The sequence below is a fragment of the Lonchura striata genome, chromosome 2 (assembly GCF_050655825.1).
Source record: "Lonchura striata isolate lonStrDom1 chromosome 2, ASM5065582v1, whole genome shotgun sequence".
Classification (NCBI taxonomy): Eukaryota; Metazoa; Chordata; class Aves; order Passeriformes; family Estrildidae; genus Lonchura; species Lonchura striata.
The window spans coordinates 135,340,353-135,358,494 of record NC_140704.1 but is presented as its reverse complement, the minus strand read 5'-3'; the positions used below and the strand labels follow the sequence as shown (position 1 = coordinate 135,358,494).

Here is an 18,142-nt window from a genome sequence, read left to right as displayed (position 1 = left end):
CCATCCAGCAATTGCCATCTGTCTGGTGTTCTGAAGGAGCTAGTTCAGTCAAATACATATGACCATATAATTTGGAAAAAAAATTTTCCACTGCTGTCATTTACCCATCATATATCTATTTCTCTGAAACCAGAGAAGGCAGAAAAGACTGCAACACAGAATTAAAAAAAAAAATTAGTCTCTTAATGCAAATTAAAATGGTATATTTCCTCAACAGAACAAAATTAATTTAATAGTTTATGCACAGCTTTAAACTGCTGTAGTATTACATTTAAGCCCAGCTGAAGAGAGCTATGTCACCTTCAAATTAAATTCCAAGAATTTTCTAGGTGAGGTAAATTTCTCTTCCCATTCCCCCAGATCCAAATACAATCTTGCAAAGATAACCGAAACTTCTGTCTTGAGGAGATTAAAATTAAAATACAAATCTCTAAATAAATTCACAGAATCACAGAATAAGCTGAGTTGGAAGGAACCCACAAGGATCATCGAGTCCAACTCCAGGCCCTGCACAGAATCACCCCACATGCCTGAGAAGCAGCAGATGGGAAGCAATCATACCAAGATAAAGAAAACTCACCCCTCATCAGTGCAATGCTCCTGAAAAAATCCTGTTGCACTAAGCTACCGCAAAAGATCATATAGAAGAAGGAATACATGTTATATGAAAATAAAAAGCAGTTGAGAACAGACAAGGTAAAAGGACAGAACTATGGGAAATGGTGCAAAATAATACTTCCTTGCTTAGAACAGGTTCTGATATATCTATTCTCATTTGAGCATCTTCAAAGAAATTACAAAGCACACTTTGGCTTTTCTCTTATTTAGCTTAAATGTGGCTGTGCCCAGTTTCAAACTTGCTTATGGAACGGTGCCTTGCTGCATGATATATTGACAGATAAATCCAAAGTCACAACTATGGTGCCACAACTTCCAAAATGGTCTTCTTAGATCATATTTAACCTCAATTTAATTAAGACCATCAGAATTCCTTATAGAACATTAAACATGTTCAAGCACTGCATCCTTACCCAGCACAATGCCTCTAGCAAACTGCAGACTGACAAGATACTTGGCAAGAACTAGACTTGGACGTTTACATTTGCAAAAAGCAAAGAAATTAATGCTTTTAACATTTCTGCTTACAAATGAAAAGTTGTACTTACCTGTGATATTTCCCAACGTATCTTTAGTGTGACAAATCAAATCTTCACTTTCCCCATCTTTGAAGTTGCCTATTTCTCCATAATACAGAGCAATCCCAAGCTGCATTATACGTATAAACATCGGAAGCTGCTGATCAGAGATTGAAAGTTTCAAACTTTCAACTAATGTGTGAATCTATAACATGAAAAGAGAACAAAAACAAATAATAACAAAGATCTGTCATCAATAAAGCTTAGTTTTAAACCACACAACTCTGTATTTATTTGGTATGGGCATTATATTACCAAAAATGAGATTTGCAATACAACAGAAAGCAGAGGGCTGCAAACAAAGCCTACCAAAAACATTCACTTGGGTTGTCACACAAGAGATCTTCAGCTGGAAAATGAAGTGTAACATGTTTTTACATATACAGAAACATTTATGTAATTTTTTAAAGTTACTGCTGAAGAACTTTCTCAAATCTAAGTGATGTAAGAGCATCTAATTAAGCTTTTATTTTCATTATAGAGTTCTTTAAAATTTCTGCATGCTCTAGATAACCTAGCTATCTAGATAGTGTATCTAGATAAACTCTAGATATATTGGTTAGAAAATACAAGGTCCTTCATTTTGATTCCTTCCCTCTCCAAACATTGTTCCAAGTGTCCAAGAATGGGGGGAAGAATTAATTCCAACTGCAGTGCAGGAAACTGGCTCGTCTGAATATTCCGTTTCAAACATGCAGTTAAGGCACTTTTCACTAAATGAAAGAAAGCTTTGCAAAGAATAAAATTGTTGGCATGAAAACTTTTTCTTCTTTAAAAATTTTAGCTGTAAAACAGGTAAATACTTAAAAATATTTTGAGTATGTGATCATTCTATATCAAAGTCAAACAAGATAAGAAAGGTACCTTTCATTAAGTAAGAGCTGCATAAAATAAAATTATTTTCCAAAACTACTGTCTAACATTATACGTATTTTGAACTCCAGGTGAACTTTCTAAATGCTGCAGGTGAAAATAATGGAAATTAAACGTAATTATGTATCAGTGTTGGCCTTAATGTAATCCAATTCAAAAACCATGAAAAATTACTTTGCAAACAGTATAGCACATCCATGGGTAAATAATATTATAGTGGTAAAATCAGTATTTGTATAAATACATGCTAATACCTTCTTATGTGCAAATTAATGAAGTCTTAGCCCGAGTCATAGAGAATGAGTAGTAACATTCTATCAGCTGTTTACACAGACAAGATGAAATATGTCAGTTGTCAGAATTATGCTATTTTTAGTTCTCTGAAAGAAAAAAGCATGTAAACTCCTAAGATATATTTTGAAAATTAAAAATTAATCCTTGCACACTAATTTTCCAAGGCCAGTTGATTTAAAGTTCTTAAGAGCAAACCTTTTCTGTGCAGAAGAACAGGATGGATAAGGAGTAAACCTCTTAAGATGTGTAAGGGAAAAAAATAAAAGGATTGTTTTGCCAGAAGCCTCTTTAAAGACACACAAAGAGCATATATCCTAGTGGAAGACAGGAACAGTAAGCAGCATTGTAGGCAATGAATATAATTCCACTGTCAGTGGAATTCAGCTGCCCCTCAGAAGATTGACTCATCTCCCTAAAACTGGAGGAAAACTATAATCTTCGTGTCAAGTTAGCTTCCAATACAGTGTCAACACAGTGAGTGGATTTCGATTACTGAGAGGTCAGACAAATGTCAGTGCTGCTACAAAGAGGTGGAGGCAGGACTCACATCCTCAGTCCATTGCAGCTCATCTGCCTCATGGTTGCCTCATCCCATTATTAAATTTACAAGAACAGCAACAAAAAGCTCACAACTCTAATCATTTTACATGTGTTTTGTCACCTCCACCAAAATACATTATTTTCATTCTAAAACTAAAAGTAGGAGCTGAGCGTTCCCAATTCAAAAGCATACAAAAACATATCCAAGCACTTAATAACAGTCCTCCTTTGAGAAGTTTTAACTCCATTAAAATTCCCTAAGATTAGTTTAGCCAAAACTTAGCAATGAACATAGTAACTGAAATTACGAAGGTTATTAAAAGTATCCTAGCCCTTACAAAGAAACCAAAATGTCACATGCCCTGGAAACCTCCTCTCAAGACTTAAAATCAGGCATGCTTTAGTAAGTTAATGACACATAGTATTAAAGTTCACATTAGCAAGAACCTCACAGATTTGGAAAGATAGAGCACTGCTGGCTTTTGTCCTGAGCTGGAAAACTACTGTCCTTCAGTAACCAACCCTTCAGGGTGCTGAAGCTGCAGCAATATCATTTGCAGCAGAGGCTTTTAAAAAGTTTTTAGCACCCTCAAATTAAATTTAATTCCATTAATGAAGTTGTTACATTTATCAATAACAGTTCTTTTTGCTTCAGCTCTATGAAAAAACAGCAATTTCCAATCATTGGCTAAATATTTTAAGCAGTCTCTAAAAAACTGCATCCTGATAACCCACAGAGAATAAAACAATAACAAGCCCCTGATCACTAAGAGCTGAGTTTGGCTTGCTAATCCATCTCATGTGGTTCACTGTAGTGTCAACCCACTGATGTTTCTTGTTATTCATAAGAGTTGGAGCTACACTTGAAACAATAACTTAAGGCAAAAAAAATCCTTTCCATCTTATTACAAACACTCAAAAGTATACCATTGCAGATTTTTTTAACAACTTATCTGCACACTTGCTTTTCCCCTTTACAATAATGTGGGGTTTTTTTAAACTCCAGGAAAAAATGAAAATATTAGAGAGTATAACCTCCTTATTTAGGTACATAAACTAACTGCATCATTTGAACAAAACACAAATTAAAAATCCTTAAACAAAACACAACTTTATAAGCTTCTCATTTTACTTAAAATTTTAAAGGATATTTTGAAAAACCTCAAAACTTCACAAGTGAGTAGCAAAAATAATTTTTCTGGATACCTACTTTAATAACTGATGGCATTTTGGAGTTGAGGTTATCATAAGTAAAATGCAGACGAGTCCTGAAGGAACACTTGTACAGCAGAGGTTCCTGGTAAAATTCAATTTTACCACTAGCGTTTCTCTTATCAAGACATACTGTGCAGTCAGAAAAGTTGATCATCTTCCTCAGGACCAGATCAGTGGCTTTTAAAAGAAATGTGTAGGTTAAAATAATATATTACATACAAGAAATAAGTTGTGCATACAAGTTCTTAACTAGAAGAAAGCAATATATGACAGTTTTTTACACATTATTTAAATCAAAGTACTTGCTCATATGACTGAAGAGGATCATTTCCTGTGTCAGGCTTTTTATGCTGAATGCATAGGAAGTGATGACAAATTAGTTACACCCAATAAAAATTTTCACCCTCTCTGCTGTAACTTGGCTCTTTCTATAAAAGAGTACTGTTTCATGTGGAAGAATACTATTACTATCATTCTCATTATTCTCACATAAATAGTTTTGCATATTATCACCCAAAGTTTTCTTTTGAATCTTCCAAAAGAAACAAGAGCTTTTATAGGGATCTTAACATGAAATATATTTTGTGATTTTGTTGTGTTAGTTTGTAATTATTTTAGCCAGAACAAAAAAATAGGTTCAGGAAAACATTAATTGAATTCCACACTCCACCTGAAATCTTCTGTGTGATCTTAGCACAGTTACTGTGCCCCAGTTCCATCTCTAGCCAATGTCAGTAAAACACCTAGACTTACAGGTGAGTGCTGGCAATTCAAGGACTGAAATATTCAAACACGGAAGACCAAGATAAAGAATCAGAAGCTGGGGGCTTTTTCCCCTGAAAATGTGAAGTGAAATGCAACTGGTATGATGTGATCACTACTGTGAGCACATTTTACTGCCTCTCTTGCCAGCCTGTTCAGGGTTATAAGATCATCACAAACAAGTGCAATGGAATGCCTTAATGTGCTACTGCTCACTTACAGAACTTGCCTAAGCACTCACTGCCAGCAGCAAGCACTAATTCAAACACCATCACAGGATGGCAAGCATGAGCAGAGGATATCTGTGATCACACAAGATTGTAGTATAAATCAGTCTATATTATTACAGTTGGCTCATCAAAATTAAGGTAAGGACAAGAGAAAAAACTGATTGGAAATCAAAACAGACATAAATTGCCCTACTTCTGATAAAAAAAAGCCCTTTTTATGAGATTTAATAATTTCTGTATGAATTTAAGAGTGCCCCCACATTGATACATAAAACCAAAAAATATATACTCACCAGAGATGTCCATAAATGCTCGATCCCAAAACTCATCCACTGTATAGCATTCTGCAGAAGTGATATTGACTGAGAGAACAATATCATCCTCCACATACTTTAAGATGAGATTGTTGATCACAATGTTGACATTATTTACAACACGCCTAATCAAACTCTGAACATAACCTATAAATTAAAACAAATTATTGGCAATAGGGAAGACATGATCAACTCATTTATTTAGTAAAAAAAATTATTATTTCAATATATTTATTATTCTCAACTTGAAGTCTTTTAAAAAATTTAAATTAAAAAAAAACTATGTACAATTTTTACCCAAAAATTAACATGACTTAAAACTCTTTGACATTCTGTGTAGTTGTTAAGTCAATCAGCATCCTAGAAATGCAAGATACCATTAAAAAAAATTGTTAAAAACTATGACTACAATAGAGCATACAAAACTAATTAATTTTAAAACTAATTAAGAAAACAAAACATTATGGATTACTGTAGACAAAGAATTTTAACAATTACTTTTTTATTTCAGACATATTCGGAAATAGGCTTCGAAAAGTGAACACCAGCTGCTAAGTTACTTTTCCAGTGTGCATATATTATGCCTAGGTGCTCCCTCATTTTTTTTATAAGTTAACTAAGCATTAACACACCTGGTACTTTCTCATTCTAAAACCTAATATATCCACATCTTGTTCAGTAAGATCCCTGTGAGGTGTATCAAAACCAATTTCTGTCAACAACCCAAATAGTAAGCACCTGCACTGAAGCCTGTTGGAAACAAATCCATTTACAAGTTTTTTACCATTTACATGTTTTTATATGTAATGTTATTGGAAAAATCATCTCACCTGGGAATTCACAGTATGTGGCAAACATTCATATTTTTAACAATATCGTAAAGAAATCCATATTTGTGTCTTTCATGTACACTGAACCTAACTGTGGACCCAACTCACTTGTGCTAGAAAAAAGCTTTACAAACCCTAAAATTTCTCTGTTTTCTAATTTATCACATTACACACACCTAAAAATATGTTTAATAGACACTATTGAGTTCTAGTTTGGTGACTGTGCTGAAAAAAGCTAGCTAATGATAGAGGCTTAAACCCACTGGCTTCAAGTGCAGTTTTCTGAAGCTTGCATTACTCCTTTATGTCAATAACTTTAATTCAAATTAACAATTAAAATGAACATCAAAACATTGTCAGATAACTAGGAAAATACTTAAGTTGCTACTTGCATTCTACTCTGCTTTTTCTAGGTATTGATCTTTTTCACACTCATACATAACTTTCCACTTTAGAGTATGTGGAAAGTTTTACCATTACATAAGTGATTTTCTTGAGCTTCGCAACTAAAAATTTGCCCAGCTGACATAGCACATTTATACTTTTTTCAGGATTCAAAGTCCTCAATGACCAGAAAGAGGGAATCCAGAAATACAATCAAATTCAATGTTTTCAGAGCTTAGTACTGTCAGATTTCTAACATGATCTGAATTGTCTTTTTCTGTATATCAATCTAAAACTACTGAAAAATATGTGGAATAACTTGTTTTTAAGGATTTTCTGATGCCTTCAAATGGCAACATTTTTAGTTTATATGAACTCGGAAAACCAGATGTATTATTTTAATAATTAAGGGGCATAAGAGACCCATATTCACCACTAGAGTGATGTAAACCAGCCTGTACATAAATAGAAGGCAGCATAAAGCATTTAGCTCCTTTTCCTAATTTCAGTATAAAAATATTTTTGCAGACTATTTAACTAGCAACTATAAAATTATAGCCAGTTATTTAATTATTATTTCAAAGCAAGCTACTAATTTCATTGAAGAAAGTCAAGCTGTCTCCCCACAGGTCCAAAGCTTTTTCAGTATTTTGCTTTCAAGGTCTTTCAGGAAAAGAGCAACTGATCATGACTCAAGTAGTTTAGCATAGACTGCTGTTGGCAAGCACAAAAGAAATGGTGGAAGGCCTGGCAAAAACTGAAAAAAAGGCAGAGCTGTAGAACCAGGGTCATACCATATTCATCTGTATGTCTTTTTGGCTGAGTGCATAAAGAGAGGAAGCAGAGTTCTATCTTCCAAATAAAACAGGTAATGGATTTGCTAAAAACTGTCTATGAAGATATTTCCAAGCTAGTGGTACAGTATATTGTTGGAAGTATCATACAGAAATCAGCTTCCTGATTAAGTTTATCTTCAAATATACTAAAAGGAGATCTTCACATGTGAGGAACAGTTTTTTTAAGAAACTGTAACTCCTGTAATTCAAAACAAAATAATAAAAACATCATCAAGTTCATATATAATAAAGGGTTTGTTTTTTTTCCTGTTGTTTTTTTTTTTTTTAAAGAAGGGTATTGTTTTAAATACAAGTGGGAAAAAGGAGGCATGCTCCTATGAGTTCTAAGAGTAACACTATGAGCAACTTTGCAATTGAAATATAGATTTTCTAAGGTACGTGAATAAAACCATCAGAAAATCTGAAGAGCTAAATTCTTTCCTGAGGTGCAACATGAAGTCCACAAGTATGTTTTTTTCAAATTGTCCAGAACCCAAGGAGCTGCACTGTGCATTAAATGCTACAAATGCACTTAATCAAATTAAGCAAACTTAATCAAATCCAACACTCCAAAAATTTTGTATCTCTGTAGTCATGGAATCAATATTATCAGACTAGATACATTTAAATTTAAGTTTAGCAGGAGTCTATTGTTGCCAAACCTACATTTTTAGCTAAACTTTGCCTCTGGAGATTAATCTCCAAGGACACTAAAACAAAAAGACAAATAAATCTTAAAAAAAACATTCAGCACAAATATGATACATGCATCTTCCAAGAACTTAAAAAGAAAAGAACAAAACTAACCAGATGACTCCACATCCTCTTAAAATTCAGGATGTGCAAATTACATATTAGGACATTTTAGCACATAAGATCTCTATACTAAACATTGCTATTTAGCCACTCAAAACCAAAACCAAAGCCACCTGTATTTACAATTTTTAATTTTGTTGTTCTAATTTACAACAATTAATAAAACTGTATTGATACAATTTCACTACATCGAGGTAACTTAAAAAAATCCGGCAAATGTCACTGAAGGAAATAGATTCATACAATTTTTGAGTCTTTGACTTTTGTTGTTTGCAGATGGGACCCAAAGAACCGAATCCCAGGGAGCTGCCACAGCTGAAGCGCTGTCCATGGTAGGAAAGGGTTTCCCCCAATTCCAAGCTGGAATTGGAGTTTACTGGATCACTACACTCTAAGAGAACCTCCACGCCTGGCTCAAGTAAACATTTCAAAGCAAGATGATACCATGCAGCACATTATATTACACCCACTAAATGTCAATGTTGTCTTTTGATTCAAGTCAAGTATAAAGTTTCTGTTAACAAAAGACAGCAAGAAAGCCTCACACAAAACTATTGTATTTTTAACCTACCTAAAATTACATGACCCAAAACAGCAAACTGTAATTCATTCCACTACTCTCCAATTTTCCTTTTCTGCATGAAACACCTCATATCCAAACTCAGAGGCAATAGTAATCAGATACATAGTTACTTAGGCATTTTTATATCATACAATTTCTCCAAGTTCAGCATCCAAATTCCACATTCACACTGAACTTTCATATCCAGGAAAAAAATGAGTGAAAATCAGCGGTAGATACAGAGCTCAATAAAAAGCATTAATAAAACATGAGAGAGTTTGAGGTTTTCAACCTGAGAAACAGAAGTCTCCAGAAAAACCTTAAAGCAGCCTTCCATTACCTGAAGGGAGTCTACAAGAAAGCTGGAGAGGGACTTTTCACAAGGGCATGTATAGACAGGACAAGGGATAATTGTTTAAAAAACAAAGAGGGCAGGTTTAGATTAGATAATAAAAAAAAAAAATTATTGATTTTGAGGCACTGGAACAGGCTGCCCAGAAAAGTTTTGTTCAAAGTCAGACTGGATGGGCCTCTGAGCAACATGGTTGAGTGAAAGGTGCCCCATCCCAAAGCTGGGGGCTGGAACCAGATGATTTTTAAGGTCTGCTCCAATCCAAGTCATTCTATAATTCTATCATGCTACCTTGAACTATAAAGAAGTTATGTGAATTTAAGAATTTGATTAAACTGAAAGAAAGGTTACCAGCATTACACTACATTTTATTGTGATTTGGTTCTATTTTCTAACATACAAGTATTTCAATAACCTTTGCAATTTGTAAGTAGACAAAAACATAATAATCTAACTTAAACACTGTGGCCACATCTAAATAAATTTCTGTATCTGAGCTACAGAAAAATACCTAGCCAGTTTCTGAAATTATGGATTACCTGGAGGTAAATCAGGGTCAGGAGAAGCAGACTGCTGAACTCGTCGTGATTTTACTGCTGATTTCAAGCTTTCTGTGGTACTGCGGTTTGTTGAACTGGAACCACAACTTTCATGGTCTTCCTGCTAAAGGAAAAGAAAGCAATGAAGTCAACCAAATAGAAAGAAAATAAATGTTGGGAGAACTTGGTAAAGGTTCTGAATTTCTGTCAGTGTTTTTCCATCAGTTCAATCCCGTACTACAGAAGTTGACACAAAAGTAGCTGGACAACATCAAATTAATACTTTCACTAACTTTAGTTTCAAAAAGAAATCTCTTATTTAAATATTTATTTGAACATATTTCTTCTAGCTCCATTTCGCTGAAACATTCCTTCAGAGACAGAGCCCTACAGATTACCAAAACAAGTATGAGAAACTACCTAATTGTGTGAGCTTATATGCCTACTCATGAAACCACTTCAAATGGTTCCAAGATGTCAGACTCACATCCTTCCTAATGCCACTAATTGAAACTGATTCATAAAGCAAAATATTTTTGCAGACTTCTATAAAAGTAAAACATGACCCCAGAAAAGATAAATGTCCTGAGGGCACCTGCTCCTCTTGAGCTTCTATATAATTCATTCAACATAAGGAATTCAGAAGCAGAAACACAGCTCATCATTCCAGAATGTGATATAAGCCTTTCAAGATGAGATTTGCAGACACATGAAAACCTTAATTAGCTGAATCTAGGATTTTAAATATACCAGTACTATTCCCATTACATTCCAGAATGACAGTTTAACTACAAGGCTCAAGTGTAAAAAAGCCAAGAGAAGTAATGCAAGTATTCCTGTAAATTTATTAAAAGTACAGGTTAAAGAGGATGAAAACACAGCTTTTGACCAAATTACTTAGATAGACATAGACTCTTGCAGAAAAAGTGAAAAATGCTTTCTGGGTCATGCCACTGATCATATCGCACAACTTGTTCACAAAAAGAAGCTTTGGGGAACAAATGTCAAGTAACATACTATGAATTATAATATTCTTAAGTCTCCTTAACACGAAAAGCAAGCAGCTTAAACTGTGCTGGGTTTTTGTACAGGACATATCATGTGTTTTTCCACGTGCTGCCTGGTATTTCTATTTCAGAGAATGACAAAAGGGAATCTTCACATTACTTGCTCTTTTATGTGGATTTTGCTTTTCTTTTAAAAAATTAATACATGCAATGATACACTTCAAATGCAAGTCTACAACTTCAAAAGTAACTGAAGAAATTTTTTCCTTCCACTCTGTACTTAGAACAACAAAACAGGGAAATTCACTGATAAAATGAAAAGACAATTTCACTAAGGAAAAAACCAGAAGAGCACTATAATCTTTGTTGGGGGAAAAATAAGGTTAAGGTAGAAGCTTTAGCTCATTTGAGGCAATTGCATAAGACAGACATATTCATATATTAGAAGACTTGATGATAATTCATCCTTCTTTCAGAAGCTATCATAAAGGATTTGAGATTTTCCAGTTATGAATATAGCATTGAAAAGCAAGTTGTTGGATGCTCTTTATTTTATGGTTATTTGGCCATTTTAGTCATACAGGAAAGTCTCATTCCAGTGCATAAAAACCCTATAATGGGCACTGAGAATCAGCTTTGTTTTGAGGGCATTTGTTTGTTTTCTCACCCCTGACAAACTTCTGATACTTTTCACTGGGGAATGTAAGTCTCCTGAGGACTCTCCCTGAACTTAGAACTGTGGAGCAATTCCATTAGAAAACCACCTTTCTCTTTATGGCATACCTGACAGCAATAAAGCAAGAGCTTCAAGCTTTCATGAAGCCCAGCATGATGGAAGCCTCTTCATCAACATGTATTCTGTAATCAGCAGAGCTCAACTCTCCTTCCTCTCCAGTTTACTGAAAAAACTTAGACTATGTCTAAAAGTTATTTCACAAATTTTAGATTGTGTGATCTTTCTTGGAAACTAGTTTACTTGTAGCATAGAAATATTTTTTCAGGTAAGACATTACATAACTTTATGTTTTGCACTTGCAGAAAAGGCCAAGCTCTATTACCACAGTTCCTTCTTACCCAAGCTCATCCATGGATTGCACAGAATGCTGTGCTGCAACTATTTAATTACTTGGTCTGATAGGATCACATTACACTTGAATTTTAATGTCAGCTACAAAATAAAGAGAAGTGGGGAGAAGGGAATGGGGAAGTTTTTTTCCTGAAGTATTAATTCTGTCAAGCCCGATTACATTCAAGTCTAACTTTTCTATCTACATATTGCTATAATTATGTTCAATACATGTTCTCAAAACTTCACAAAAGTTATGCAATATTTTTGAGTATTATGGGCAAAGATTAAGTAAGAGTGGTTTCAGGTTTTACCACTTTGAGACCGCTAGGAATAAACATTAGCACTTTGGCTTTTGAGGGGGGATTGGTTTTTTTAAAGGAAAGGAGTGGAGAACCCTTAATTTTAAAACCAAGTCTCAAATCTCAATCTATAAACACATTACATCCAATAAGCTTTTCGTATTTCCTTGAGCTACAAGTCTGTTGTGATGGAAAAATGGCTGTAAATAATTTACAGTGAGCTGGATCTAAACACAAGCAAAAATGTGTTCCAAAATGGTGCCAAAACACAGAACACATTTATCTCAGAAATATACCTGTGTGACTTACTCCATATGAAATAACACCTGCACTTAAGAATTCAACCTGACTGACCTTTGAAAAAAGGGTGGGGCTTTTTTAAAATCTGGGATAACATGCATTCATTTCTTTCCAATACACAATTACCAAATATATTTTTGGGAGCTGCAGGGGTTGATTTTGAGTTTTTTGAACATGAACATATACACCATTTTCCACGACAGTTACTGATATTTCATAATCCAAATGCATTATTCAATTACTTGAAGACGATAAGAGTGGCCACGAACTTAAAAAAAACTACACTCCTAAGTACACTACATCCAGAAGGTTTCTGTATCTGCACACTTCTGCACAATGTTAACTTTAGGAGCACACTATTAATTTCTCAAACATGTGGTTGTCTCATAAGCCCAGAAGTAAAACATGTTCATTAAAGAGATGGAGAAAGTTCCAAGGAAACTGCCAAAACTAGCATAATTATGAAACTATTTAAAACTGGAACCAACTAGAGTCACACACTGTGTCTAGATCACAGTGATGTCATCAGAAACACCCAGCCAAAAAGCACTAAAATTACTGCGCTCCCATAAATCCACCTCACACCAGATGACAAACATTTAAAAGTTGAAGTTAAAATCGAAATGGGGTGGGAAGGGAGTTACATTCTAAAAGTGCTAATAACTATAGTTATGAAATGACATTTGATAAATATCCATTCATTTTATCATAAATGAGTGTGATTCCAAACAATAGCCACAGCAGTGGAAAATTAAAAATACTCATGATATATCTAGAGAGATGATTTTTAAATAACACATTTACAAAAGTATCTTTTCCCACTAGCTTGTATCGTAAGTAAAGCCTAGAAAACTTAAATTTGAACAAGAAGTTCTGCAAATACAGCAAATACAATTTTACACAACCAAGCTCCTTTTTCACTTTTGATACACATGTCAGATCCAGTAGCCTGAAATGTTTTTATGAAGCACTATGGTTAGTTCTAGAACTATGAAAGTCATAAGCAACATGCTAAAGACTACAAACTCTACTATCTAGGCTAGTAAAGTTATATTTGAGTTCCTCAGTTAATTTTCTACTGCAATTTAAAACCATTATTGCAAGGTTTAGAGCAAATTACAATTGATAATATTTGAACACATAACAGATGAGGCTTATTTTGATCTTTCCTAATAAGTGGAGTTTATAATCTTTGTTTATTATTTTTTCCTTTACTTATTATGCTTTGAAAATTCAAAATAATTTTCTCCTTAAAAAATACACTCTCTCTTTTTAAAACACACAAATTCTACTCAACGTGCAAGATCTCCAAAATGCCTCATAAGCACACTTTATGGGAAAATAATGTTCTCTTGGAGATCACTTGCCTATTTATGCAAATACGGTCCCTCTGCTTTCATAAAATCAAGTTAGATAAAGAAATCTGGGTTCTATAGAAACAAAAAAAAAAACAAACCAAGAAACTGTTTAAAACCAATGAATATCAAGAACTAAAATTTTAAAACCCAAACTGATTCAAATTACCTACTACACAAACTTGCAGAGAGCTCTCCATCCCCATTTTTTCTTTTTCCTCTATAAAATTTGCTTTTTCTCACCCTCTATCATTTCTACAACAATAAGCTTAACATCCAAGTCATTAAAAGGTATCTATTCATATTTCTGTAAAATGTATTTTAAATAGCAAGATGCAAGAACCAGGGACTGGAACTTACTTCCCACTAGTGGGCAGTGCTCATATGGCTGAGTAGTTGGCTGCCTGTGGCAAGACTAGAAGCAACATTCAGGATGTGTTCATTTTAGCAAGGCTTTTGGCACAGGCAGTCTCCTCATTCACAGACTGGTGAGATACCAATTGGATAGTGGGAGTTCAGTGAAAAAGTGGCTGGACCATTGAGCTCAAAGGGCTGCAATTAAGGTGCAAAGTCCAGCCAATGACTGTTTACTTGTGGTATCCTCCAGGGATCAGTACCAAGTCTAAGGTATTCTAACATGCGTACTAAAGACCTGAAGATGGGATCGTATACTCTCATCAAAACTGTGGGTAGTACCAACCTAGGGAGAGGAACTAATGCACTGGTGGGCACAGCTGCTATTGACAGGGTCCTTGAGGGGGTGCAGAAAAGGGCTGTCAGGAACACAGGGAATTCCAGATGTAAATGCTGAGTGCTGGAGTACCCAGGATAAAGATGCTCTGGAACCGCAGACTAAAAGCCAAACCACTCGAGAGCAGCTTTTCAAAAAGCAATTGAAGGATCCCAGGGCACAGCAAGCTGCCCATGAGCCAGCTGCATGTCCTTGCTGCAAAGGTCAACTGTGTGCTGGGCTGTGTTAGCAAGGGTAGACCCAGGGGCAGAATTATTCTCCTCCCTTAGCTCCCTGTGAGACACTGTATGGAATACTGCACCCTGCCAAGGGCTCTCCAAGACACTCCAGAAGCAGATCTAAGGAGGACCACCATGGTGGTTAGGGCACAGAAGCAACCTCCTGTGCTCTCTCTTGGGGGAGATTGCTCTCCAAGACACTCCAGAAGCAGATCTAAGGAGGACCACCATGGTGGTTAGGGCACAGAAGCAACCTCCTGTGCTCTCTCTTGGGGGAGATTGAGATAAATTAGGGTTGTCCAGCCTGTTGGAAGTCAAAATGTCCCTCAGACATTTTTGGAGGTTCCAGACCCTGGTCAGAAGCATTTTAGACCCTGGCAGGCAGCTGGAAACAGCTGTGATTTTGAGTTTGAGCCATGGAATGAGTTACCAACTTTGAAGGTGGAACAAGCAGTCACAAAAATTTAGATATTTCAGTAGAAGTAGTTACAAAGTAGAGAGGAGATTTTTTTTAGTATCATACAGGGGGGTTTTAACACCTGTACAGGGGGGTTTTACTTTGTACATGGGGATCAGAAGTTCTAAGATGGAGGAATGTAGGCCAGTCCTGTTCCTCCTCTTTCTTCTTCCTTGCCTCCATGTTCTTAATCATGTTGGCACGTATGGATTGGTTTAGAGTAGAAAAGCACCATTTAATATAGGTAGTAGGTATTGGGGAAAAACTGTAAACATGTATCACATAATATATCATATAAAAAATAGCAGCAGTCCTGGGCTGGGGGAGAGAAGAAGAAGACAGCAGACAGAGATGGTGTCAGAGGTGTGTGTGCCTCTGCCTGAGCTGCTGACCAAACCCCAATAATCAGAGAAGACAATCTTTTAGACAACTCGCAATAAACTGCCTTGAGACTGAACAACAAGAGACTGCAGAGTTTTTCTTTGGAAGCACGAGTTAGATGAGAGACTTTACCGTCACACAGAACCCCTGGACCAGGCCATAGTTCCAACACAGCCTGGAGGAAAGATGATCCTACTGCTGCATACAGTAACATACTGGGAGGGTACATACTGAGAGAAGTGGGAGCCAGACTGTGTCTGTGGCCATTCATCTTTTCATGGTACAAATCTGAACTGTGCAGTTCCAAGCAGGGCAAGCTGTTTTTCATCATTTGGAGGGTGATCAAGTATTGAACTGGCTGCCCAGAGAGGTGGCAGAGTCTCAGTCCTTGGAATTATTCAGCACTTTGCTGGCCAAGCCCTGCAGCAGCCCATTCTAACTGGACTTGCTTTGGGCATGAAGCTGGACTAGATCACCACTAGAAACCACATTGCACTATGATTCCTCTGCATGTGAAAATGAAACAAAAAGTAATACAAATTTTTGAAAATATTATCTTTAAAATAATACACAAGTTTCACTAAAATGGTAAGCATCAAGATCTTGTTTTCAAAAGGATATCTGTTTCTTTTCCACTGCTATACATTTGCTAATATGCATTACACATAAACAGACTCGCATTACACTTCTAACCTCACAAGAACACTTCTGCTGGCTAACATAGGTTAAGCACTGTTTAGAAATTAGTACAGAAAATTAATTTTAGTATTTTTTTAACGAACAGCAAACTAGAAGCATAACACTGAAACAGGGAAAATCCAGTGACCCACATATGACATCTGTACATCTTTTGCAAGATGTGATTTAATAGCCTAATGCATGTTTACTTTAAAATTATGTAAATATAGGTTTATTTCAAAACTATGACAGTGTAAAATATTTAAGATCATTTAGCCAATAGTTAAGGAATTCTGTATTACATACAGAAATTATAGGTTATATATACTTCTAATACTTTCAAAAGACTATTTGAGATTGAGACTTTTTTTCCCACTGTAACAAAACTCAATTTTAAATATTTTCAAATCACAAACCTCAGAGCGAGTACTCAGACTGAGCTCTGTCTTTCTCTATGGCAGACAAGAACATGTGGGAAAGTCTTTTTTTTCTGCCAGAGTTTTTTTTAGTTTTTTTTCAGTACTATTTAAAGTAGAAACATATCAAAAATAAACTCTTAATACTATGTCCCAGACTACGAAGGAGAAATACCAATGAATTTGAGGCAGAGATCTGGGGAGTGGGGCAAATAAACAAGGTTTAAGTCTGGTTAAGCAAAACAGATAAACTGGAGCAATCAAGAACAATTTAAACAAGGTGTCAGCCTCTATTTGCCTTCTGTTCCATATGATCTTGGCTGATGTTAAATTAACAGAAACAAGCAGCAGGGGTGACCAACAACGCATATTTAAGATACATGCATTAGATGAGGGTGCTACATCCACCTCCCAATGTTAGCATGAGCCTTGAGTTAATTCTATGTTAGCACAGCACAATGTGCTACAAAATAGAGGTACAAATCAAAAATCCACACAAATGCTGTGGACAGGCTAAAAAGCTGCCACAGCAGCCACAAAGGTAAGCCAGGAAGCTTTGTAAGGTATCTGTTTCACTGATACTACAAACCATGCACCATCTTCCTATTGATTTCTGGATAACAAAATCTCCCTGTAATGTTGCTACTGTTTTGATTAGCTGATTATCCAGGCTATTTGAAAGGAGTATTCCTTTGTTTACAAGAACGGGAACTGTCAAGTGTCTGAAAGCCCATGGTGATACGGTCATACAGCCAAAGATAAATAGAACAGGCTGTTCTCACTAAGTGGTTCTCAGAAATATACCCCAATTTCTCAACACTCAAGACAGAGTAACAAATAAAATGACTTTGCAAGTTCTTTTTGAAGTGAACTGTGCAAATATCTTCTTTTTATTGTGTAAAGAAAGTTGTATTATAAACTGTTAACTGATCATCTAGTAAAGTTTCTGATACATTTACTGTGGTTTTAAAAAAACATGAGGCCACCTACCATGATGTAAGTGCTTTTTAATAGAAATAAACATCTCAAAACTACTTTTCTGCAACTTCTCCTAGGATAAGCTTTTTGAAGATTTCATTCTCTCATTTTACAAGAAGTTTGTGCAGTGCTTTGCTTGGAGGAATATGGGTGGCATGATGTTAATTCTGAAACATTATTCTGCATTTAATATCTGACAAAGTGAAGACTGACCCATGACTAGAGCTCTCAAAGCTATACAAAAAAAACTCAAAACAATCCAAAATAAGAAATATTACAGTAGCCACTAGCAGCTATACTCAAAATTCAGCATTCCTGTAGAAGCAAAGATGGAAGGGATAATAAAATCAATGCTGAAATGTTTACTCCAGAAGTCACAGTGCATAGAACTCTTAACTCAGTAACTCTCAAGCCAGGTTGACTGAAAGGAAAAGTCAAGAGGAAAGACACAACAGAAGGATGAGCTTCTTCAGCAAAATTGATAACATAG

At 35.5% G+C, this 18,142-nt stretch overlaps 1 protein-coding gene across 8 annotated transcripts in view; it reads right to left on the bottom strand.

Moving 5' to 3' along the window:
- Positions 1-18,142, bottom strand: part of VPS13B (vacuolar protein sorting 13 homolog B) — a 434,872-nt gene that overhangs the window by 373,000 nt on the left and 43,730 nt on the right. For 6 of the 8 annotated variants that reach the window (XM_021529420.3, XM_085573894.1, XM_021529419.3 and 3 more), the window contains exons 4-7: positions 9,744-9,867; positions 5,404-5,571; positions 4,114-4,295; positions 1,167-1,341 (exon numbers count right to left, since the gene is read on the bottom strand). In XM_021529420.3, coding sequence (XP_021385095.3) covers positions 1,167-1,341; positions 4,114-4,295; positions 5,404-5,571; positions 9,744-9,867 — 649 coding nt within the window. The remainder of the gene's footprint in view (positions 1-1,166; positions 1,342-4,113; positions 4,296-5,403; positions 5,572-9,743; positions 9,868-18,142) is intronic. The other 2 variants (XM_085573897.1, XM_021529422.3) reach the window with 1 other exon arrangement.